The 24186-nt window shown below is 32.0% G+C and overlaps 2 protein-coding genes across 2 annotated transcripts; both read left to right on the forward strand.

The window, feature by feature from the left end:
• Window positions 1–1457: 1457 nt before the first annotated feature.
• LOC133688438 (cycloartenol synthase-like) lies at window positions 1458–11681 on the forward strand. The gene is made up of 19 exons (XM_062107921.1): window positions 1458–1625; window positions 1885–2114; window positions 2295–2480; window positions 4789–4878; window positions 5324–5518; window positions 5617–5701; window positions 6187–6353; window positions 6436–6624; window positions 6898–7011; window positions 8887–9009; window positions 9113–9239; window positions 9527–9621; window positions 10010–10066; window positions 10159–10205; window positions 10350–10493; window positions 10648–10825; window positions 11059–11139; window positions 11252–11335; window positions 11418–11681. Exons 2-19 carry the CDS (start codon window positions 1917–1919, stop codon window positions 11526–11528), a joined length of 2271 nt encoding a protein of 756 aa, XP_061963905.1. The 5' UTR covers window positions 1458–1625; window positions 1885–1916; the 3' UTR covers window positions 11529–11681.
• Window positions 11682–13936: 2255 nt separating this feature from the next.
• LOC133688695 (cycloartenol synthase-like) lies at window positions 13937–24186 on the forward strand. The gene is made up of 19 exons (XM_062108270.1): window positions 13937–14087; window positions 14358–14587; window positions 14768–14953; window positions 17260–17349; window positions 17795–17989; window positions 18088–18172; window positions 18657–18823; window positions 18906–19094; window positions 19372–19485; window positions 21364–21486; window positions 21590–21716; window positions 22004–22098; window positions 22487–22543; window positions 22636–22682; window positions 22855–22998; window positions 23153–23330; window positions 23564–23644; window positions 23757–23840; window positions 23923–24186. The coding sequence occupies exons 2-19, from the start codon at window positions 14390–14392 to the stop codon at window positions 24031–24033; spliced, it is 2271 nt and encodes a 756-aa protein (XP_061964254.1). The 5' UTR covers window positions 13937–14087; window positions 14358–14389; the 3' UTR covers window positions 24034–24186.

Below are 24186 nucleotides of genomic sequence, written 5' to 3' on the forward strand. Positions count from 1 at the left end.
GAATAAAAACAAAGGAGTGAAAAAGAAAGTCATTAATAAATAACATTATTTTTCAATCGTGTAAGATGTATGGAAACATAAAAAAACAAAAACAAGCAAAGAAAACAAAAGAAGCTTATTATTTTATATTAAAAGATAAGAAACACGTCATCCATCCATTATTTTTTTAAAAATATAACATTTGCCGACATAGTTTAAGTGATCAGAAGTTCATTAAAAGTCATGGTTTTTTTTGCCAAAACATTTTATTTTCAACTCGAATTCAAAGCACTAAAAAAATACAATATACAGCACTATGCAAATAACTCAAAAACCAGCTCAGAAACCCAAATTCAACTCTCTTCCATATCCTCTCTCGATCCGACCTTTCCATGTGAATTTCGACCCCAAGCTCCTGCATAAATCCATCAACCACAATACTGAACCCATCTTCCAAACCGAATGCATCGTCTAATATCCACAGGAACACCAATATCAATTTTCTCAGACTTTGAGATCGAGGATCTCAATGAAATCTCCCATGACACTCCGAGGAGAGGAGACTGAATGGGGTAGGGTTCTGAGTTGCTCAAAGCATTCTCTCTTACTAGGATGGACATAAACCCCACCGTACAGAGCCAGGGCTCCCCACTCCCATCACTGGCAATTGCCTTCCCAGTAAGGTCTTTATATCAACGGTATCTACCCTGAGCTTCGACTCTAAAACTAGAATCAAACTTCAGCTGTTATATAACTGTATCTGATCCTTTACTTGAGACCCTAGGCTCAACAATAGTCAAGATGTTAAACCTATACAATTCTTCTAAAATTATGCATGGCTGAGAAAAATTCATTGCTATTGGCTCCTCTACAATTCCAGTCATCGTGAGAAATAAAGAAAAATAACAGGCAGCAATCCACTAGCTCGCCCTCTTTTCCACATCACCCATACTGGCGTCACCATCTGCTCCACTGGTATACCCGGCTTTTTCACTCACCGCCAATATCTGCTGTTTCTACTTCCAACCGGTCACTGGCCATACCGATATCTGGAGGGCGGGCTAGCTGGAGATTGTTACTGATCTACTTGAGCTCCATTAGACGTTTTCCATCTCCCAAATCAGCTCCTATAGCATCCATCATAGTACTTTCCCGAGCTTCCATACACGCCGGAGAATTATTAGCTGCTGGGTCAGATGAGAAACTACTCTTCCGGATGCGGGAGACGGGCTGGAATATGGAAACGGGCTTGCCAGGTGGACTGTGCTGAAATTTATTATTGGGCCTACGCCCATTTTCGATATCCTTGCTTGCACTTGGCAAACCACTTGGGCCCGTATGATCCATTACATTCCTCCGATGATTTGGTTTTTCTGGTTAAAGCCTTGTCTTTGGTACTTGATTTCTCCACTAACCTGGGCCCAAATACTCCTCTAAATTCTGATAGCAAGAAATGAGTCTGAATAATTGCATGGACACTTTCGTAATGTGCTGCTTTCTTTACATTTATTTAAGAACTCGATGAACCTGCTACCTTCGGTACATACCAAAGAATAGCTCTTGCAATTTCTTAATTTTCTCCTGCCGGCTACAGCTACAATCCTGTTCTCTCGATAGTTTTTCATCACTCAGAACACAGAGCACAGGTACAGTTATTTGCACAATATCATCATCACAATTCGCACATATGCACTCCTGTGGCCACGATTGAATCATTCAACTTCGTTTTCTTTTCTTGAAAAACCTCATTTATCATACTATGCATCAGAAATACATAATTGAATCATTCCATTACATTCCCCTTGAAAAATATAGAGAACTATAACTGTTTTCTTTTATTCTCTCGCAATTTGAGAGAGAGAGCTGGAAAATATCTATTAAAGGTTCGTATCGGTACACATGCAGGTTGTTTGGAGGGGTTTTGAGCTCGAAGAAGAATGTGGAAACTCAAGCTTTCGGAAGGCAATGATCCATGGCTTAAAAGTGTGAATAATCATGTTGGTAGACAATTTTGGGAGTTTGATCCTCATCTTGGAACTCCAGAAGAGCGAGCTCAAGTTGAAAATTATCGAAACGAGTTTACGAAAAACCGTTTCCTAACGAAACACAGTTCTGATCTTCTGATGAGATTTCAGGTGACATATATTCAGCTAATTAATTAAATACGATTAGATTTTGTATCCACTGGATGCTCAATTACCTTGTTTTCAGCTTCTTTTACAATGCTACGCGCACAAGCTGGTCTCATGTTGAAGTATTTCTTTTGTTTCACTCTTATTAATCCTGGTATGGACACCAAAATGCATTTGTGAAAGTTTGCGAGGGAAAATCCATGTGAGATGAAGCTGCCTATGGCGAAAGTAAGAAGTGAAGAAGAAATCACAAAGGAAGTGGTGGATAGCACATTGAGAAGAAGCTTGAGATTCTATTCAACTCTACAGGCCGAGGATGGATTCTGGCCTGGTGATTATGGTGGCCCTATGTTTCTTCTACCAGGCTTGGTAGGTTCTTCTTCAACATCCACTCATCTCTGTAAAAATGTTTTTTTTTTCTTTTCTCGCAAAATATAAACTCGAACATAAATAGAATAAGCAATATTAACTAATCTTTCTTCCTAGTTCAGCTAATGAATTAACAGAGAAGATATTTATCATATTAGGTAAATTGAAATAAATGATTTTGCAATAAATAATTACGATTTCATTTCATCAACTTAGTGGGTGGTTAGAGTGTTTAATGCTGATTGCACCAGCTAGCATGCTCAAAAGTAAATCACTTTTTTAACTTTAATTCCATTGTAATCTCCCTGCTGATGGAGACTTAATTAATACCAAACATAGATAATTAACATCTAGTTGAAATATGAAATAGTATAATTTTCTATTTTAATACTGATTAATATATTAATGTCTCTACATCCTTTTAACACATAGTGTTTTATGTTTAATCTCAAGGATTATAATTTATTTGGTTAAGTTATAGATTTATTTTTTAGAAATTATTAATTTGAGTTTCACAAATTTTATATTATATAGTAGTTAATTTTAAAATTATTATGATTAGTTAAAGTGTATATAAATTGGTTGAATAATTATATTAAAAAAAAATTTATGGTTGATATGATGTTATGCTTTTGTTCCGGCTTTGTCTTGCAAGGGAGACGACCCGTGAACGTCTAATAATTATTATGAATAAAACAAAGCTTGCACTGTTCTTGTCTTCATTTCCTTGGTTGTTACATTAAACTTTTTCCTCTCTCCCCAGCCCTTCACAAATATTATTGCATGGGCGATCTCTTTGGGATTTAAAATTTTTAAATCCTAATTAGTTTAACAAACAAAATTATAAATTTGTCTTTTTCGTTTTGAAAAAAAAATTAATTAGTATTTTTTCATGTTTGCCATGCTTAATTCATATTACCGGCTTATTTATATAAAAAAAACTTTTTTTTATCAATCTTGTCTTGAATTGCGGTATAAATAGATTGTGTGTTTGATATTGTGATGTAATGTATTTTTAAAAAGTATTTTTTTAATAAAAAAATATATTAGAATAAAGTTTATATAGATTTTTTTTTGTATTTGGCATAAATTTTTTTTAAAAATTTTAAAAAATATCAATTTGATGCTTTTCAAATGAAAAGCATATTGCAACACAAACAAACAATCACTAAGCCAACTTGAAACATTTTGAATGTGTGTTTGGTATTGTGATGTAATGTGCATTTTAAAAGTATTTTTTAATAAAAATATATTAAAATAAAATTTATATAGATTTTTTTTTCTGTATTTGACATAAATCTTTTTAAAAAATCTAAAAAAGATATTAATTTGATGCTTTTCAAGTGAAAAGCATATTGCAACACAAACAAACAACCACTCAACCAACTTGAAATATTTTAAATGTGTGTTTGGTATTGTGATGTAATGTGCTTTTTAAAAGTATTTTTTAATAAAAATATATTAAAATAAAGCTTATATAGATTTTTTTTCCTATATTTGACATAAATCTTTTTAAAAAACCTAAAAAAGATATCAATTTGATGCTTTTCAAGCGAAAAGCATATTGCAACACAAACAAACAATCACTGAGCCAACTTGAAACATTTTGAATGTGTGTTTGGTATTGTGATGTAATGTGCTTTTTAAAAGTATTTTTTTAATAAAAATATATTACAATTTATATAGATTTTTTTCTGTATTTGACTTAAATCTTTTTAAAAAACTAAAAAAGATATCAATTTGATGCTTTTCAAAGCGAAAAGCATATTGCAACACAAATAAACAATCACTGAGCCAACTTGAAATATTTTGAATGTGTGTTTGGTATTGTGATGTAATGTGCTTTTTAAAAGTATTTTTTTAATAAAAATATATTACAATAAGATTTATATAGATTTTTTTCTGTATTTGACTTAAATCTTTTTAAAAAACTAAAAAAGATATCAATTTGATGCTTTTCAAAGCAAAAAGCATATTGCAACACAAACAAACAATCACTTAGCAACTTGAAACATTTTTTAGGGACAAGAGAAAACTAAATTAATATTTGGAAATCATTAAGTAAACTTAAACAACAACGACGGTACTTTTTTTAATTAGAACAAAATTAACATTATTAGGCTGAAAGATGTTAATTGAACATATATATAATAAATAAATAAAAAACTGACTGAGTATGTTCCTTTCAAGTATAATAACAAGACCTAATTAATAATTAACTAGTAATAATTTATTGAAACTCGCTATAACATCCGTGTATATATATATATATATATATATATTAAAACCCATGTATGTATGTGTACAGGTGATATGTTTATACGTGACGGGTGCCTTGAATACAATTCTGCATAATCAGCATCGACAAGAGATGTGTCGTTATCTCTATAACCATCAGGTATGCATCGCTATCTCTTCGTCTTCTTCTTCTTCTTATTATTATTATTCTGCTTTAATTAGTATCATATATAGTATTTATATATAATAAAACAATGACTATTATTATTCACTTCTAGCTAACTGATACAATACAATGATTGATAATTTAATAAATAATTAATGAACTTGATTTCATTCTTATTGTTATTAAGCATGTGAATTGGTCCATCAATTATGAAGAATTAAATGAAAATATTGTTAAGTATAGAACTAGGTATAAATACGTAGTAATATTAGTGTATTTTTTTCTGTTGAAAGATGGACATGTCTGATCATATGGTTTCTTGAAATTAAGTATATGTTTCGTATTTTTATGAATTTTAAAATATCAATACATATTAAATATAGATAATTTAATAAATAGTAGTTGTATTTGATCTTAATTCGTTGATAATTGAGGACAGAACGTGGATGGAGGGTGGGGATTGCATATAGAAGGTTCAAGCACAATGTTTTGCACAGTTCTCTCTTATGTCACCCTCAGATTGCTTGGGGAGGAAATGGATGGCGGGGATGGTAGTATGGAGAAAGCTAGGAAATGGGTTCTTGACCATGGCGGAGCTACTCACATTCCATCATGGGGAAAGATGTGGCTTTCAGTAAGAATTCCATGCAGTTCTTCTCTTTGATTAGCAAGGATTATATATATTTATCACCTTGTCGTGTGTTAACATGCCTGAATAAATAAAATCTGCAGGTGCTTGGAGTATATGAATGGAGTGGGAACAATCCATTACTGCCGGAGTTATGGCTTCTTCCTTACCTTTTTCCGGCACACCCAGGTTCCCTTTTTATGCTTTGTGTACAAAAATTATCACCAATATAAGATTTCTTTTAATTATTAAAATACGAGCTAATTAAATAGGCTATTCTAAACACCCACCATGGCATATTGCGTCCATATATAACACATTCACTCATTAATTCTTCATGCTACCTATTTGATCGGATTGGATAAATTTATTTTTCAGTAAAAAATAAAAAAATAAATATGCCATTTTATTTTATTTTATTTTATTTTTTCATTAAAAAGTAAATGATAATACGACCTCACCACTGAAAAACCCAATTTAACTTTTTTTAAAATAATATCATTTTATTTTATTTAAATTTTTTTTAAAAGATATCATTTTAAATGATCACCTTAACTCATGTTATTTACCCAACTCATGGCTTGCGCCTTGAGCTGGTTTTTCCTGCTTCAATTTAATAACTTTGAGAAAAACCTATTTATGCATGAAATAAGATGATAGAAATGAAATTGCAGGAAGGTTATGGTGTCACTCTCGGATGGTATATCTCCCCATGTCATATTTATATGGAAAGAAGTTCGTGTGTTCGACTACCTCCCTTGTTCTATCGATTAGAAGAGAGATTTATACCATTCCCTATCACCAGATTGATTGGGACCAGACCAGGAATCTCTGTGCCAAGGTATAATCTTTGAAGCATCAAGAAAATCGATTTTGCACTGTTTTGTTTTCATATTCGCTAACATCACAGCACTGTCTCGTAGGAAGACTTGTACTACCCCCATCCCCTATTGCAAGACATTGTATGGGCTTGCATTCACAAGGCTGTGGAGCCTCTGCTTACAAGATGGCCATTCTCTAAGCTTAGACAAAGGGCTCTAGACTCTGTAATGCAACGTGTCCATTATGAGGATGAAACGACTCAATATGTTTGCCTTGGACCTGTAAACAAGGTATGCTAATGGTGCTTCTTGTTTTTGATAGAAAGAACCAGTAATTTCTCATCATTCTCGTCGTGTTATAAGCAATTTAAGACCCGCAAGAAGGTGCAGATACAGATGGATTCAGTAAGCAGTGACATGCACGCTAATGCATTTGTTATTCTTGTGTAATCTCAATTTAGCATGACTGATAGAGAAAGAAAGAAGAAACATGACTTTTGATGCTAATGTTGAGATTTTAAAAGTTTGAGACTGTTCGCACAACTTGTTGTCAATGGAGAGCAGGTATTAAACATGCTTTGCTGTTGGGTGGAGGATCCAAATTCAGAAGCATACAAGTGCCACCTTGCCAGAATTAAAGATTATTTGTGGGTAGCAGAGGATGGCATGAAAATGCAGGTACCTTAATATCAACGTTCAATTTGAATATATAAATATAATGTTTTAGGTTAATATTTAGAATGTGGCTAAACGATACGTGTTGTTACTGAACTTTGCTCTAATGATCTTGTTTATATAGAACATACCTCACATATAAATTAAGAGGGGTGAGAAAAAAATCAATTAAATTGAGAAAACAAAAACAAATAATCAAAAAAACCAAATCGAAAAAAAATTTGAATTAACTGATTAAAAAATCACAAAAAAATTCCGGTTCGGTTTTGATTTTCAAAGTCTGAAACCGATTGAACCGAACCGAACCGAACCGGTTCAACCAGACCAATACTTTAAAAAAACAAGTATAAATAGGATGTTTTTTCTAACCCTAAACCTAAAGTAGCATTCTCTAAAAACAAAAACAGCCGCTGCCTCTCCCTTTGCTCTCTGCATCTCTTCTTCTCTGGATCTAAACTAGTATGCATACACAAACACCTACTTGATGAATCTCGCAGACTCCTCCTCAACTTTTTCTTTTTTTTCGTCGAACTCGAACACGCTAAATTTTCAACTCGAACGAGTTATGACTCACTTATAGGAAGCTTTTTCAGTTGCTATTGAAACTTTTATGAGGAAGAAGACAAGCTTGTAACCTCAAAAGTTGATGGGGTTAGTTAGTTATTAAATGGAATACTCCAAGCACAACAAGAAGAGATGGTGCGACAACAAAAAAAAACGAGGCAATCCTTTACATGTAAAAGCTTGTGCCATGGCTAGCTGATGTGTTAAGGAACTCAATTTATAGCATTGTATCTGTTTCCCATGAAAAGACGCTCACAAGCACCGAAACAGGTCTTCTTGATAAGGATTGAGTTGTTAAAAGCAAACCCCTGTTTTGAAACCTAGGAGTTGCTTATGAAGAAACTGCATCATTTCCTAGATTTCCAAGCTAGCGAACCGAATCGACCTGTATAGAAGGGAAAAAAATTGAATTGAACTGAAACTGATCGATTTGAACCGATTTTTGGTTCGGTTAAAAAAAAAATAAATTTGATTTGATTATTTATTTTGATCCAAAACCGAATTGAACCGAAAATGCTCTGCCCTATAAATTAATATGTAAAAGAAACACCATCACAACTGTTTTTTAAAAGACAACTTTCTATTTTTTCAATAATCTCCTGCATGAATAAAAATTATACGATCAAAATAAAATATAAAGTAGAATAAAAAAAAAGAGTAGCAATAAAAAATCTTTGTATTAAACAAGGTAGCTTTTAACTTTGAACTTTTCCTAGTAAAAACTATTAGATTCACACAGCTAACTAGTGAACATAATGTTTTGAATTGTTCAGCTTTTTATGTGAACTCAAACGATAAAGATCACTTGCTTTCTTTTTTTACAATTTTAGTTCTCATGATTGAGCTCATTTTGGGCCCGAACATGTTCTAGTTTCAAGGTGTGCTATATAGTCTGTCCTGTTTATTTTTTTGTTTCAAAAGTGTTTTTGAAAAAAAATTAAATTTTTTTTATTTTTTTTAAATTAATATTTCTTGGTGTTTTTAAATTATTTTGATATTTAAAAATAATTTTTAAAAATAAAAAAAAATATTGTTTAATACATTTCTAAATAAAAAGCACTTTGAAAAACAACTGTGCATGTTTTGAATTTTTGATTAACACTTTTTTGTCAAATTCTTCGTTCAATTTTCCCGTTGAGGGTTGATTTCACTATAATAATTCTATCATTTTATAAATGATATTGATAATATTTTGATATTTTACAAGGCCGAGTTGACTGGATATGCTATGTTCTCTGCTTCACTGTATTCACGAAACCTTGTCATTCTTGAGAAATATGAGATACTAACTTGGGTGTCAAATCTTGTTAACAGGGCTATAATGGTTCTCAATTGTGGGATGTTTCATTTGCTGTTCAAGCAATCCTTGCTACCAGTTTTGCTGATGAATTTGCTCCAATGCTTAAGAAAGCACACAATTTCATGAAAAACACACAGGTACCACCGATCCAAGATTCTTGTGTCAATATGTATAACCAAGCAAATCGCAGTTGCTGCTTAACATTGGATTTCTTTAATTTAAATCCATCTTGGTGTGAAGGTGAGGACAAACAGCTCTGATGATTTTAACGATTGGTATCGGCACATTTCTAAGGGAGCATGGCCGTTCTCCACCCCCGACAACGGTTGGCCAGTATCCGATTGTACTGCAGAGGGCTTAAAGGCAAGTAATATTTTGAGTTGATCCATAAAGCAAGATTACATTTCCTGTTAAAATCCTAAAACAACTTAAGAAAAAGAAATAGGACCTAAGAACACAAATTAGAAATCATCAAAAATTAATTTCAAGAGTATAATTAATCTCTTCTTATTCTTTAGTTTTGCAATTCAGCATTACTGTCCAGAACAAGTCTCTGCACTTTTTTTCTTCTAACAATTGGTGATCCAACATTATATATATGATCTTTACCTACCTAGAATGCTAATATTTATGAACAAAATGGTTTGCAGGCAGGAATCTTATTATCTCGGTTGCCACCAGATATGGTGGGAGAAGCGATACCAGCAGATGGGTTCTATGATGCTGTTAACGTGATTTTATCTCTGCAGGTATCACTTTTAGGCTTAATATATATAATATAGATATATACATTTACATATCCAAGCATGAACCACCCATACACGTACAATTATCTTAGGTTGCAGGGATTCTTACCAACACAAATGAGATCTCACCCCACATATAGAGAGGCGGGGAAATCTTGGATATCTGTTTGTTAATCCGTCTGAAACTGAATTTCATAGTGTTCTTGGACTGATGTCTTTCTAAATCTAAGCGCATTTTTACAAAAATATCTGCGCTTTATCACCAAACACGCTAAATAAAAGATGAGTGTTTGATTTTTTTGACAGGGATATTTGCTGAAGAGTTCTCTTATTTTATCAAGCAATTAAATCTGCATATTATAAACCTTATCAATGTACATTGACATTTCAGAATAATAATGGAGGTTTTGCATCGTACGAGCTGACAAGATCATACGCATGGTTAGAGGTAAAGCATTGATCTTTCTCTTCCATTTCGTTTACAATGGCTGAATTGTGAATATTCTATAAAAGTTTTAGCGCACTTTTCTTAAATTGCAGATGCTCAATCCAGCTGAGACATTTGGAAACATCATGATTGACTATCAGTAAGATAATAGATTCTCGTTGTTCTTACTTAGAATATTCTCTCTGTTACAGTTAGTAGGGTACGACTGTGAATGTCTTGGTGACCTTACTATGGCTCTCGGCTATATATATATATATATATATATATATATATATATGTTTAGGTATGTGGAATGCACTTCTGCAGTAATTCAAGGACTCAAATCCTTCAAGAAATCTTACCCAGGACATCGAAAGAAAGAAATAGAAGCATGTATGGAGAAGGCAATTGACTTCATTGAGCGCACACAACAACCTGATGGTTCATGGTATGTTTTCTGCTGAAAGTTCCTTCTGCATAAATAACTTGTTTTCAGGCTGAGGCCTAGAACCACAGGAAGCTGTAAAAACTTTGAAACTCTGTAAAACAAAATAGAAAAAAGGGGTCCAGGCAATGATTCTAAAGTAGTGTGCTTCACACAGGTATGGATCTTGGGGAGTCTGCTTCACGTATGGAACATGGTTTGGAATAAAGGGGCTTGTAGCTGGTGGAAGGACCTATCAAAACAGCAACAGTATTCGGATAGCCTGTGAATTCTTGCTATCGAAACAGCTTGTTTCAGGTGGTTGGGGTGAGAGCTATCTTTCAAGTCAAGATAAGGTAGCTCCTTTTTAACATTATGTGCTCAAAATTCTTCCATTGTGCAAGCACTCTATTTTTATTTTATCTTCTCTCTTGTTAAGAAGTGAATTTGATTCCAAGTAAAATAAAGCACAATTGAAATTAAGGTCTTAAGTTGCCATCCATCGATCCCTCGGTACTAAACAATGAAGATCTAATGGTTTCTTAACTTATTTTCTGTCATAACTTCCCTTTTATGTGTGAATACATAGGTGTACACAAATTTAGGTGGTGGTAAATCACATCTTGTAAACACTGCATGGGCGATGCTGGCTCTTATTGAAGCTGGACAGGTGAAGAACATGGTTTGAGATCATCTCTTTAATCAGAAAATAACCGTATAGAAGGAAAATCATGGTGAAGTTTAATGTTAACATTCATTGTTGTTACCTTGTGCTGTACCAGGCCGAAAGAGATCCGAGCCCGTTGCATCGTGCAGCCAAGTTGTTGATTAATTCAGCAATGGAAACTGGAGAGTTCCCACAGCAAGTAAATCTTCTGGTTTTAGTGCCCCATTGTTTCATTATCATTAATGGAACTAGCATATGCTGACTCTAGCTATGTCTTGTAGGAAATCATGGGAGTCTTCAACATGAACTGTATGATTAGTTACTCTGCCTACAGAAACATCTTCCCTATTTGGGCCCTCGGAGAGTATCGCAATCGCGTGTTGCTGCAGTAAAAACTGGTGTGTGTAAATGCTCCTGTAAAACAAGCAATAATGGAATGTGTCAATTGCCGCAGAAGAAACTATCCTGTGCTAAATTTCGTAAAATAGCATTAGCTGATTGTAGTATATATGACAAGTTCTTAATTTGAAAATCACATTTTCCCATTTTGGTTTCCATGAGTCAACGTTGAAAGCTCACCGAATTCTGGTATCATGCATGGTAAGGTCCAAGCTTGTATAAAAATTTTTGTTGGAAATTTGTTTTAAAACACGCTTGAAAGTCAAATTAAAAATGGAATTCAGGATTAAAACTTTTTAACTTATTTTTTAATAAAAGTTCTTTAACGTAAAATATTGATATAATTAAAATAAATTATAAATAAATAAAAAATTAATCTTCAAAAACTCTAAAAACCCTATAAAAAAATTTATCTCACCTAGGAAAAGAAACTCTTTACCTCAACTTTCAATGTTTTCTCTTCTAATTTTAACTCTATTTTAAGCTTTTTTTTTCTTTAAATTTAGATTTTAAGTTCGGTTTTTATAAAAAAAATACTTTAGTCAAGAGAAAAAATTATTTTATATATTCATGTATGTAATATATTCCTTCAAATTAAATAATTTAATATATATTTTTTATTTAATTTGTATATCTAGTTTTATGAGTTCTAAATTTTTAAGGTTGCTAGATACATTTATTTTAAAGTTAATAGTGTAACCTAGGTCACGCCGTTGATTTAATTTTTAAACTTGTTTGCATAGTTTTTGTATTTTTGATCGTTAAATTATTTAATTTTTGTGATTATTTAATGTTTATATTATTTGTATTTTGCTTGTTTTTTGAAAACTCATTTTTTATTTTTAAATCTTTAGCTATCAGAATTATCATAATTTTAAATCAAGAAACGGTTTAATTAAGGATACTTGGATTTGGAGGTTTTCACCGTCTACTTTGGTACATGGTAAAAAACATGAGAATTTCATGAACTTTAAAAATAGTAACAAAATAAATAATTGTTTATAATAATAATAACGCTACACTAAGAAGTCAATTTCTTTGAGCTGAGAAAGGTTAAAAACAAATTCTGCGAGCGTGAGACTAATAGCACCCGAACAATATATATGACAAAATCTATGGTTGCACACTTACCATTAAATCAATTAATTAAGAATACATTTGTTTTGTATAAAATATTTTATGAAAAATATATTTTTATATTTTTTATGTTTATTTTCTGAGAAATAATTTTTTTTTTTAAAAAAATTCATATTTGTTTTCCATGAAATATTTTATAGAAAAATTGGTCAATGCAAAATATTTTACAATCAATCTTTAAACTTTGTTTATTTACTGGAAAATATTTTTAACTCATGAAATTCTATACAATATTTTATAAATAATAATATATTTACAATATAATTCAATTATCGTCACTTTCATCTCGTTATCATTATCATCATCTTTTCATTATCTTTCTTTTCACCATTATTATAACCACTTCACCACTATTTCTTTCATAATCATCATATAGCCACACCATTTTCTTTATCATTATCATATCGCTGTTATTATCATCACCGTCACCTCATTGCTGTCATCTAACCACCACCATCTCTTTCTTTGCTAACATCACCATTATCTCATCATTACTTTATTATTATTATTATTGATAAATATTTACATGTTTCAAACCGAAAAATATTAAAAAATATTTTATATGTAAAATATTTAACATTCATAAAGTATTTTACGTTAAACAAACAGACCTAAGTCATCCATAATGTATGTATGAGAGGTTGCTATAATCACTGGCTAGATTAAAATGCTATATATCGGAAACAATTTATTTATTTATTTGCAAGTCTATGTATAGGTAATTGAAGTCACGCTAGCATAAAATGATTGAAAATCATCCTAGCATGAGAATGGTTTTTTACAGAATATTACAGTGTTACAGTAATTCATTTTCTCAAATTCTGGCTGTATTTATATAATATCACATGTGGTTGTAGAAGTTAGGAACGTGAAATCCATTTTGGTAAGTTTAATATCAGGGAACTTGCCAAGTAAAAGGAAGGGAATCAAATTAGATAAGACAGTGATCTTCTTCTTTTTTTCTTAATACATTTTCGATCTTGCAGCATCTATTGCATGCATGTTAAACAATTCCTTAATTTAGATTCAAAAGATGAACATGAACTCAGTTCATGCAAGCATGTTAGAGCATGAGGTTGCCGCCAATATTGAACCAAACGACTGATGGTGATTTTCAAGTCACGATAGCAATCAAGCATCAAAATGTTTCAGCAGGGAACCTTCCAAGTAAGAGTAAGAGAATCTTACAAGGTACGAACAACCGTATTAATTTCATAAGCACAATAATATTAAATGACAGCAAGACATGATTCTGAATAGTTGCTTTCTTTACGTTTATTTAAGAACTTGATGAACCTGCTACCTTCGGTACATACCAAAGAATAGCTCTTGCAATTTCTTAATTTTCTCCTGCCGGCTACAGCTACAATCCTGTTCTCTCGATAGTTTTTCATCACTCAGAACACAGAGCACAGGTACAGTTATTTGCACAATATCATCATCACAATTCGCACATATGCACTCCTGTCATGTATTCATGGCCACGATTGAATCATTCAACTTCGTTTTCTTTTCTTGAAAAACCTCATTTATCATACTATGCATCAGAAATACATAATTGAATCATTCCATTACATTCCCCTTGAAAAATATAGAGAACTATAACTGTTTTCTTTTATTCTCTCGCAATTTGAGAGAGAGAGCTGGAAAATATCTATTAAAGGTTCGTATCGGTACACATGCAGGTTGTTTGGAGGGGTTTTGAGCTCGAAGAAGAATGTGGAAACTCAAGCTTTCGGAAGGCAATGATCCATGGCTTAAAAGTGTGAATAATCATGTTGGTAGACAATTTTGGGAGTTTGATCCTCATCTTGGAACTCCAGAAGAGCGAGCTCAAGTTGAAAATTATCGAAACGAGTTTACGAAAAACCGTTTCCTAACGAAACACAGTTCTGATCTTCTGATGAGATTTCAGGTGACATATATTCAGCTAATTAATTAAATACGATTAGATTTTGTATCCACTGGATGCTCAATTACCTTGTTTTCAGCTTCTTTTACAATGCTACGCGCACAAGCTGGTCTCATGTTGAAGTATTTCTTTTGTTTCACTCTTATTAATCCTGGTATGGACACCAAAATGCATTTGTGAAAGTTTGCGAGGGAAAATCCATGTGAGATGAAGCTGCCTATGGCGAAAGTAAGAAGTGAAGAAGAAATCACAAAGGAAGTGGTGGATAGCACATTGAGAAGAAGCTTGAGATTCTATTCAACTCTACAGGCCGAGGATGGATTCTGGCCTGGTGATTATGGTGGCCCTATGTTTCTTCTACCAGGCTTGGTAGGTTCTTCTTCAACATCCACTCATCTCTGTAAAAATGTTTTTTTTTTCTTTTCTCGCAAAATATAAACTCGAACATAAATAGAATAAGCAATATTAACTAATCTTTCTTCCTAGTTCAGCTAATGAATTAACAGAGAAGATATTTATCATATTAGGTAAATTGAAATAAATGATTTTGCAATAAATAATTACGATTTCATTTCATCAACTTAGTGGGTGGTTAGAGTGTTTAATGCTGATTGCACCAGCTAGCATGCTCAAAAGTAAATCACTTTTTTAACTTTAATTCCATTGTAATCTCCCTGCTGATGGAGACTTAATTAATACCAAACATAGATAATTAACATCTAGTTGAAATATGAAATAGTATAATTTTCTATTTTAATACTGATTAATATATTAATGTCTCTACATCCTTTTAACACATAGTGTTTTATGTTTAATCTCAAGGATTATAATTTATTTGGTTAAGTTATAGATTTATTTTTTAGAAATTATTAATTTGAGTTTCACAAATTTTATATTATATAGTAGTTAATTTTAAAATTATTATGATTAGTTAAAGTGTATATAAATTGGTTGAATAATTATATTAAAAAAAAATTTATGGTTGATATGATGTTATGCTTTTGTTCCGGCTTTGTCTTGCAAGGGAGACGACCCGTGAACGTCTAATAATTATTATGAATAAAACAAAGCTTGCACTGTTCTTGTCTTCATTTCCTTGGTTGTTACATTAAACTTTTTCCTCTCTCCCCAGCCCTTCACAAATATTATTGCATGGGCGATCTCTTTGGGATTTAAAATTTTTAAATCCTAATTAGTTTAACAAACAAAATTATAAATTTGTCTTTTTCGTTTTGAAAAAAAAATTAATTAGTATTTTTTCATGTTTGCCATGCTTAATTCATATTACCGGCTTATTTATATAAAAAAAACTTTTTTTTATCAATCTTGTCTTGAATTGCGGTATAAATAGATTGTGTGTTTGATATTGTGATGTAATGTATTTTTAAAAAGTATTTTTTTAATAAAAAAATATATTAGAATAAAGTTTATATAGATTTTTTTTTGTATTTGGCATAAATTTTTTTTAAAAATTTTAAAAAATATCAATTTGATGCTTTTCAAATGAAAAGCATATTGCAACACAAACAAACAATCACTAAGCCAACTTGAAACATTTTGAATGTGTGTTTGGTATTGTGATGTAATGTGCATTTTAAAAGTATTTTTTAATAAAAATATATTAAAATAAAATTTATATAGATTTTTTTTTCTGTATTTGACATAAATCTTTTTAAAAAATCTAAAAAAGATATTAATTTGATGCTTTTCAAGTGAAAAGCATATTGCAACACAAACAAACAACCACTCAACCAACTTGAAATATTTTAAATGTGTGTTTGGTATTGTGATGTAATGTGCTTTTTAAAAGTATTTTTTAATAAAAATATATTAAAATAAAGCTTATATAGATTTTTTTTCCTATATTTGACATAAATCTTTTTAAAAAACCTAAAAAAGATATCAATTTGATGCTTTTCAAGCGAAAAGCATATTGCAACACAAACAAACAATCACTGAGCCAACTTGAAACATTTTGAATGTGTGTTTGGTATTGTGATGTAATGTGCTTTTTAAAAGTATTTTTTTAATAAAAATATATTACAATTTATATAGATTTTTTTCTGTATTTGACTTAAATCTTTTTAAAAAACTAAAAAAGATATCAATTTGATGCTTTTCAAAGCGAAAAGCATATTGCAACACAAATAAACAATCACTGAGCCAACTTGAAATATTTTGAATGTGTGTTTGGTATTGTGATGTAATGTGCTTTTTAAAAGTATTTTTTTAATAAAAATATATTACAATAAGATTTATATAGATTTTTTTCTGTATTTGACTTAAATCTTTTTAAAAAACTAAAAAAGATATCAATTTGATGCTTTTCAAAGCAAAAAGCATATTGCAACACAAACAAACAATCACTTAGCAACTTGAAACATTTTTTAGGGACAAGAGAAAACTAAATTAATATTTGGAAATCATTAAGTAAACTTAAACAACAACGACGGTACTTTTTTTAATTAGAACAAAATTAACATTATTAGGCTGAAAGATGTTAATTGAACATATATATAATAAATAAATAAAAAACTGACTGAGTATGTTCCTTTCAAGTATAATAACAAGACCTAATTAATAATTAACTAGTAATAATTTATTGAAACTCGCTATAACATCCGTGTATATATATATATATATATATATTAAAACCCATGTATGTATGTGTACAGGTGATATGTTTATACGTGACGGGTGCCTTGAATACAATTCTGCATAATCAGCATCGACAAGAGATGTGTCGTTATCTCTATAACCATCAGGTATGCATCGCTATCTCTTCGTCTTCTTCTTCTTCTTATTATTATTATTCTGCTTTAATTAGTATCATATATAGTATTTATATATAATAAAACAATGACTATTATTATTCACTTCTAGCTAACTGATACAATACAATGATTGATAATTTAATAAATAATTAATGAACTTGATTTCATTCTTATTGTTATTAAGCATGTGAATTGGTCCATCAATTATGAAGAATTAAATGAAAATATTGTTAAGTATAGAACTAGGTATAAATACGTAGTAATATTAGTGTATTTTTTTCTGTTGAAAGATGGACATGTCTGATCATATGGTTTCTTGAAATTAAGTATATGTTTCGTATTTTTATGAATTTTAAAATATCAATACATATTAAATATAGATAATTTAATAAATAGTAGTTGTATTTGATCTTAATTCGTTGATAATTGAGGACAGAACGTGGATGGAGGGTGGGGATTGCATATAGAAGGTTCAAGCACAATGTTTTGCACAGTTCTCTCTTATGTCACCCTCAGATTGCTGGGGGAGGAAATGGATGGCGGGGATGGTAGCATGGAGAAAGCTAGGAAATGGGTTCTTGACCATGGCGGAGCTACTCACATTCCATCATGGGGAAAGATGTGGCTTTCAGTAAGAATTCCATGCAGTTCTTCTCCTTGATTAGCAAGGATTATATATATTTATCACCTTGTCGTGTGTTAACATGCCTGAATAAATAAAATCTGCAGGTGCTTGGAGTATATGAATGGAGTGGGAACAATCCATTACTGCCGGAGTTATGGCTTCTTCCTTACCTTTTTCCGGCACACCCAGGTCCCTTTTTATGCTTTATGTACAAAAATTATCACCAATATAAGATTTCTTTTAATTATTAAAATACGAGCTAATTAAATAGGCTATTCTAAACACCCACCATGGCATATTGCGTCCATATATAACACATTCACTCATTAATTCTTCATGCTACCTATTTGATCGGATTGGATAAATTTATTTTTCAGTAAAAAATAAAAAAATAAATATGTCATTATATTTTATTTTATTTTATTTTTTCATTAAAAAGTAAACAATAATATGACCTCACCGCTGAAAAACTCAATTTAACTTTTTTTAAAATAATATCATTTTATTTTATTTAAATTTTTTTTAAAAAATATCATTTTAAATGATCACGTTAACTCATGTTATTTACCCGACTCATGGCTTGCGCCTTGAGCTGGTTTTTCCTGCTTCAATTTAATAACTTTGAGAAAAACCTATTTATGCATGAAATAAGATGATAGAAATGAAATTGCAGGAAGGTTATGGTGTCACTCTCGGATGGTATATCTCCCCATGTCATATTTATATGGAAAGAAGTTCGTGTGTTCGACTACCTCCCTTGTTCTATCGATTAGAAGAGAGATTTATACCATTCCCTATCACCAGATTGATTGGGACCAGACCAGGAATCTCTGTGCCAAGGTATAATCTTTGAAGCATCAAGAAAATCGATTTTGCACTGTTTTGTTTTCATATTCGCTAACATCACAGCACTGTCTCGTAGGAAGACTTGTACTACCCCCATCCCCTGTTGCAAGACATTGTATGGGCTTGCATTCACAAGGCTGTGGAGCCTCTTCTTACAAGATGGCCATTCTCTAAGCTTAGACAAAGGGCTCTAGACTCTGTAATGCAACGTGTCCATTATGAGGATGAAACGACTCAATATGTTTGCCTTGGACCTGTAAACAAGGTATGCTAATGGTGCTTCTTGTTTTTGATAGAAAGAACCAGTAATTTCTCATCATTCTCGTCGTGTTATAAGCAATTTAAGACCCGCAGGAAGGTGCAGATACAGGTGGATTCATGAGTAAGCAGTGACATGCAAGCTAATGCATTTGTTATTCTTGTGCAATCTCAATTTAGCATGACTGATAGAAAAAGAAAGAAGAAACATGACTTTTGATGCTAATGTTTGAGATTTTAAAAGTTTGAGACTGTTCGCACAACTTGCTGTCAATGGAGAGCAGGTATTAAACATGCTTTGCTGTTGGGTGGAGGATCCAAATTCAGAAGCATACAAGTGCCACCTTGCCAGAATTAAAGATTATTTGTGGGTAGCAGAGGATGGCATGAAAATGCAGGTACCTTAATATCAACGTTCAATTTGAATATATAAATATAATGTTTTAGGTTAATATTTAGAATGTGGCTAAACGATACGTGTTGTTACTGAACTTTGCTCTAATGATCTTGTTTATATAGAACATACCTCACATATAAATTAAGAGGGGTGAGAAAAAAATCAATTAAATTGAGAAAACAAAAACAAATAATCAAAAAAACCAAATCGAAAAAAAATTTGAATTAACTGATTAAAAAATCACAAAAAAATTCCGGTTCGGTTTTGATTTTCAAAGTCTGAAACCGATTGAACCGAACCGAACCGAACCGGTTCAACCAGACCAATACTTTAAAAAAACAAGTATAAATAGGATGTTTTTTCTAACCCTAAACCTAAAGTAGCATTCTCTAAAAACAAAAACAGCCGCTGCCTCTCCCTTTGCTCTCTGCATCTCTTCTTCTCTGGATCTAAACTAGTATGCATACACAAACACCTACTTGATGAATCTCGCAGACTCCTCCTCAACTTTTTCTTTTTTTTCGTCGAACTCGAACACGCTAAATTTTCAACTCGAACGAGTTATGACTCACTTATAGGAAGCTTTTTCAGTTGCTATTGAAACTTTTATGAGGAAGAAGACAAGCTTGTAACCTCAAAAGTTGATGGGGTTAGTTAGTTATTAAATGGAATACTCCAAGCACAACAAGAAGAGATGGTGCGACAACAAAAAAAAACGAGGCAATCCTTTACATGTAAAAGCTTGTGCCATGGCTAGCTGATGTGTTAAGGAACTCAATTTATAGCATTGTATCTGTTTCCCATGAAAAGACGCTCACAAGCACCGAAACAGGTCTTCTTGATAAGGATTGAGTTGTTAAAAGCAAACCCCTGTTTTGAAACCTAGGAGTTGCTTATGAAGAAACTGCATCATTTCCTAGATTTCCAAGCTAGCGAACCGAATCGACCTGTATAGAAGGGAAAAAAATTGAATTGAACTGAAACTGATCGGTTTGAACCGATTTTTGGTTCGGTTAAAAAAAAAAAATAAATTTGATTTGATTATTTATTTTGATCCAAAACCGAATTGAACCGAAAATGCTCTGCCCTATAAATTAATATGTAAAAGAAACACCATCACAACTGTTTTTTAAAAGACAACTTTCTATTTTTTCAATAATCTCCTGCATGAATAAAAATTATACGATCAAAATAAAATATAAAGTAGAATAAAAAAAAAGAGTAGCAATAAAAAATCTTTGTATTAAACAAGGTAGCTTTTAACTTTGAACTTTTCCTAGTAAAAACTATTAGATTCACACAGCTAACTAGTGAACATAATGTTTTGAATTGTTCAGCTTTTTATGTGAACTCAAACGATAAAGATCACTTGCTTTCTTTTTTTACAATTTTAGTTCTCATGATTGAGCTCATTTTGGGCCCGAACATGTTCTAGTTTCAAGGTGTGCTATATAGTCTGTCCTGTTTATTTTTTTGTTTCAAAAGTGTTTTTGAAAAAAAATTAAATTTTTTTTTATTTTTTTTAAATTAATATTTCTTGGTGTTTTTAAATTATTTTGATACTTAAAAATAATTTTTAAAAATAAAAAAAATATTATTTTAATACATTTCTAAATAAAAAGCACTTTGAAAAACAACTGTGCATGTTTTGAATTTTTGATTAACACTTTTTTGTCAAATTCTTCGTTCAATTTTCCCGTTGAGGGTTGATTTTACTATAATAATTCTATCATTTTATAAATGATATTGATAATATTTTGATATTTTACAAGGCCAAGTTGACTGGATATGCTATGTTCTCTGCTTCACTGTATTCACGAAACCTTGTCATTCTTGAGAAATATGAGATACTAACTTGGGTGTCAAATCTTGTTAACAGGGCTATAATGGTTCTCAATTGTGGGATGTTTCATTTGCTGTTCAAGCAATCCTTGCTACCAGTTTTGCTGATGAATTTGCTCCAATGCTTAAGAAAGCACACAATTTCATGAAAAACACACAGGTACCACCGATCCAAGATTCTTGTGTCAATATGTATAACCAAGCAAATCGCAGTTGCTGCTTAACATTGGATTTCTTTAATTTAAATCCATCTTGGTGTGAAGGTGAGGACAAACAGCTCTGATGATTTTAACGATTGGTATCGGCACATTTCTAAGGGAGCATGGCCGTTCTCCACCCCCGACAACGGTTGGCCAGTATCCGATTGTACTGCAGAGGGCTTAAAGGCAAGTAATATTTTGAGTTGATCCATAAAGCAAGATTACATTTCCTGTTAAAATCCTAGAACAACTTAAGAAAAAGAAATAGGACCTAAGAACACAAATTAGAAATCATCAAAAATTAATTTCAAGAGTATAATTAATCTCTTCTTATTCTTTAGTTTTGCAATTCAGCATTACTGTCCAGAACAAGTCTCTGCACTTTTTTTCTTCTAACAATTGGTGATCCAACATTATATATATGATCTTTACCTACCTAGAATGCTAATATTTATGAACAAAATGGTTTGCAGGCAGGAATCTTATTATCTCGGTTGCCACCAGATATGGTGGGAGAAGCGATACCAGCAGATGGGTTCTATGATGCTGTTAACGTGATTTTATCTCTGCAGGTATCACTTTTAGGCTTAATATATATAATATAGATATATACATTTACATATCCAAGCATGAACCACCCATACACGTACAATTATCTTAGGTTGCAGGGATTCTTACCAACACAAATGAGATCTCACCTTACATATAGAGAGGCGGGGAAATCTTGGATATCTGTTTGTTAATCCGTCTGAAACTGAATTTCATAGTGTTCTTGGACTGATGTCTTTCTAAATCTAAGCGCATTTTTACAAAAATATCTGCGCTTTATCACCAAACACGCTAAATAAAAGATGAGTGTTTGATTTTTTTGACAGGGATATTTGCTGAATAGTTCTCTTATTTTATTAAGCAATTAAATCTGCATATTATAAACCTTATCAATGTACATTGACATTTCAGAATAATAATGGAGGTTTTGCATCGTACGAGCTGACAAGATCATACGCATGGTTAGAGGTAAAGCATTGATCTTTCTCTTCCATTTCGTTTACAATGGCTGAATTGTGAATATTCTATAAAAGTTTTAGCGCACTTTTCTTAAATTGCAGATGCTCAATCCAGCTGAGACATTTGGAAACATCATGATTGACTATCAGTAAGATAATAGATTCTCGTTGTTCTTACTTAGAATATTCTCTCTGTTACAGTTAGTAGGGTACGACTGTGAATGTCTTGGTGACCTTACTATGGCTCTCGGCTATATATATATATATATATATATATATATATATATATATATATATATATATATATATATATATGTTTAGGTATGTGGAATGCACTTCTGCAGTAATTCAAGGACTCAAATCCTTCAAGAAATCTTACCCAGGACATCGAAAGAAAGAAATAGAAGCATGTATGGAGAAGGCAATTGACTTCATTGAGCGCACACAACAACCTGATGGTTCATGGTATGTTTTCTGCTGAAAGTTCCTTCTGCATAAATAACTTGTTTTCAGGCTGAGGCCTAGAACCACAGGAAGCTGTAAAAACTTTGAAACTCTGTAAAACAAAATAGAAAAAAGGGGTCCAGGCAATGATTCTAAAGTAGTGTGCTTCACACAGGTATGGATCTTGGGGAGTCTGCTTCACGTATGGAACATGGTTTGGAATAAAGGGGCTTGTAGCTGGTGGAAGGACCTATCAAAAAAGCAACAGTATTCGGATAGCCTGTGAATTCTTGCTATCGAAACAGCTTGTTTCAGGTGGTTGGGGTGAGAGCTATCTTTCAAGTCAAGATAAGGTAGCTCCTTTTTAACATTATGTGCTCAAAATTCTTCCATTGTGCAAGCACTCTATTTTTATTTTATCTTCTCTCTTGTTAAGAAGTGAATTTGATTCCAAGTAAAATAAAGCACAATTGAAATTAAGGTCTTAAGTTGCCATCCATCGATCCCTCGGTACTAAACAATGAAGATCTAATGGTTTCTTAACTTATTTTCTGTCATAACTTCCCTTTTATGTGTGAATACATAGGTGTACACAAATTTAGGTGGTGGTAAATCACATCTTGTAAACACTGCATGGGCGATGCTGGCTCTTATTGAAGCTGGACAGGTGAAGAACATGGTTTGAGATCATCTCTTTAATCAGAAAATAACCGTATAGAAGGAAAATCATGGTGAAGTTTAATGTTAACATTCATTGTTGTTACCTTGTGCTGTACCAGGCCGAAAGAGATCCGAGCCCGTTGCATCGTGCAGCCAAGTTGTTGATTAATTCAGCAATGGAAACTGGAGAGTTCCCACAGCAAGTAAATCTTCTGGTTTTAGTGCCCCATTGTTTCATTATCATTAATGGAACTAGCATATGCTGACTCTAGCTATGTCTTGTAGGAAATCATGGGAGTCTTCAACATGAACTGTATGATTAGTTACTCTGCCTACAGAAACATCTTCCCTATTTGGGCCCTCGGAGAGTATCGCAATCGCGTGTTGCTGCAGTAAAAACTGGTGTGTGTAAATGCTCCTGTAAAACAAGCAATAATGGAATGTGTCAATTGCCGCAGAAGAAACTATCCTGTGCTAAATTTCGTAAAATAGCATTAGCTGATTGTAGTATATATGACAAGTTCTTAATTTGAAAATCACATTTTCCCA

This window comes from Populus nigra, chromosome 3, assembly GCF_951802175.1.
Source record: "Populus nigra chromosome 3, ddPopNigr1.1, whole genome shotgun sequence".
Lineage (NCBI taxonomy): Eukaryota > Viridiplantae > Streptophyta > Magnoliopsida > Malpighiales > Salicaceae > Populus > Populus nigra.

Coding starts and splice junctions, on each gene's coding strand:
- LOC133688438 (XM_062107921.1), top strand. CDS start 1,917: ATGTGGAAACTCAAGCTTTCGGAAGGCAATGATCCATGGCTTAAAAGT. Junction 9,010..9,112: donor ATTTCATGAAAAACACACAG/GTACCACCGATC, acceptor CTTGGTGTGAAG/GTGAGGACAAACAGCTCTGA. Junction 10,494..10,647: donor CAACAACCTGATGGTTCATG/GTATGTTTTCTG, acceptor TGCTTCACACAG/GTATGGATCTTGGGGAGTCT.
- LOC133688695 (XM_062108270.1), top strand. CDS start 14,390: ATGTGGAAACTCAAGCTTTCGGAAGGCAATGATCCATGGCTTAAAAGT. Junction 18,173..18,656: donor CCTTTTTCCGGCACACCCAG/GTCCCTTTTTAT, acceptor ATGAAATTGCAG/GAAGGTTATGGTGTCACTCT. Junction 19,486..21,363: donor AGGATGGCATGAAAATGCAG/GTACCTTAATAT, acceptor TCTTGTTAACAG/GGCTATAATGGTTCTCAATT.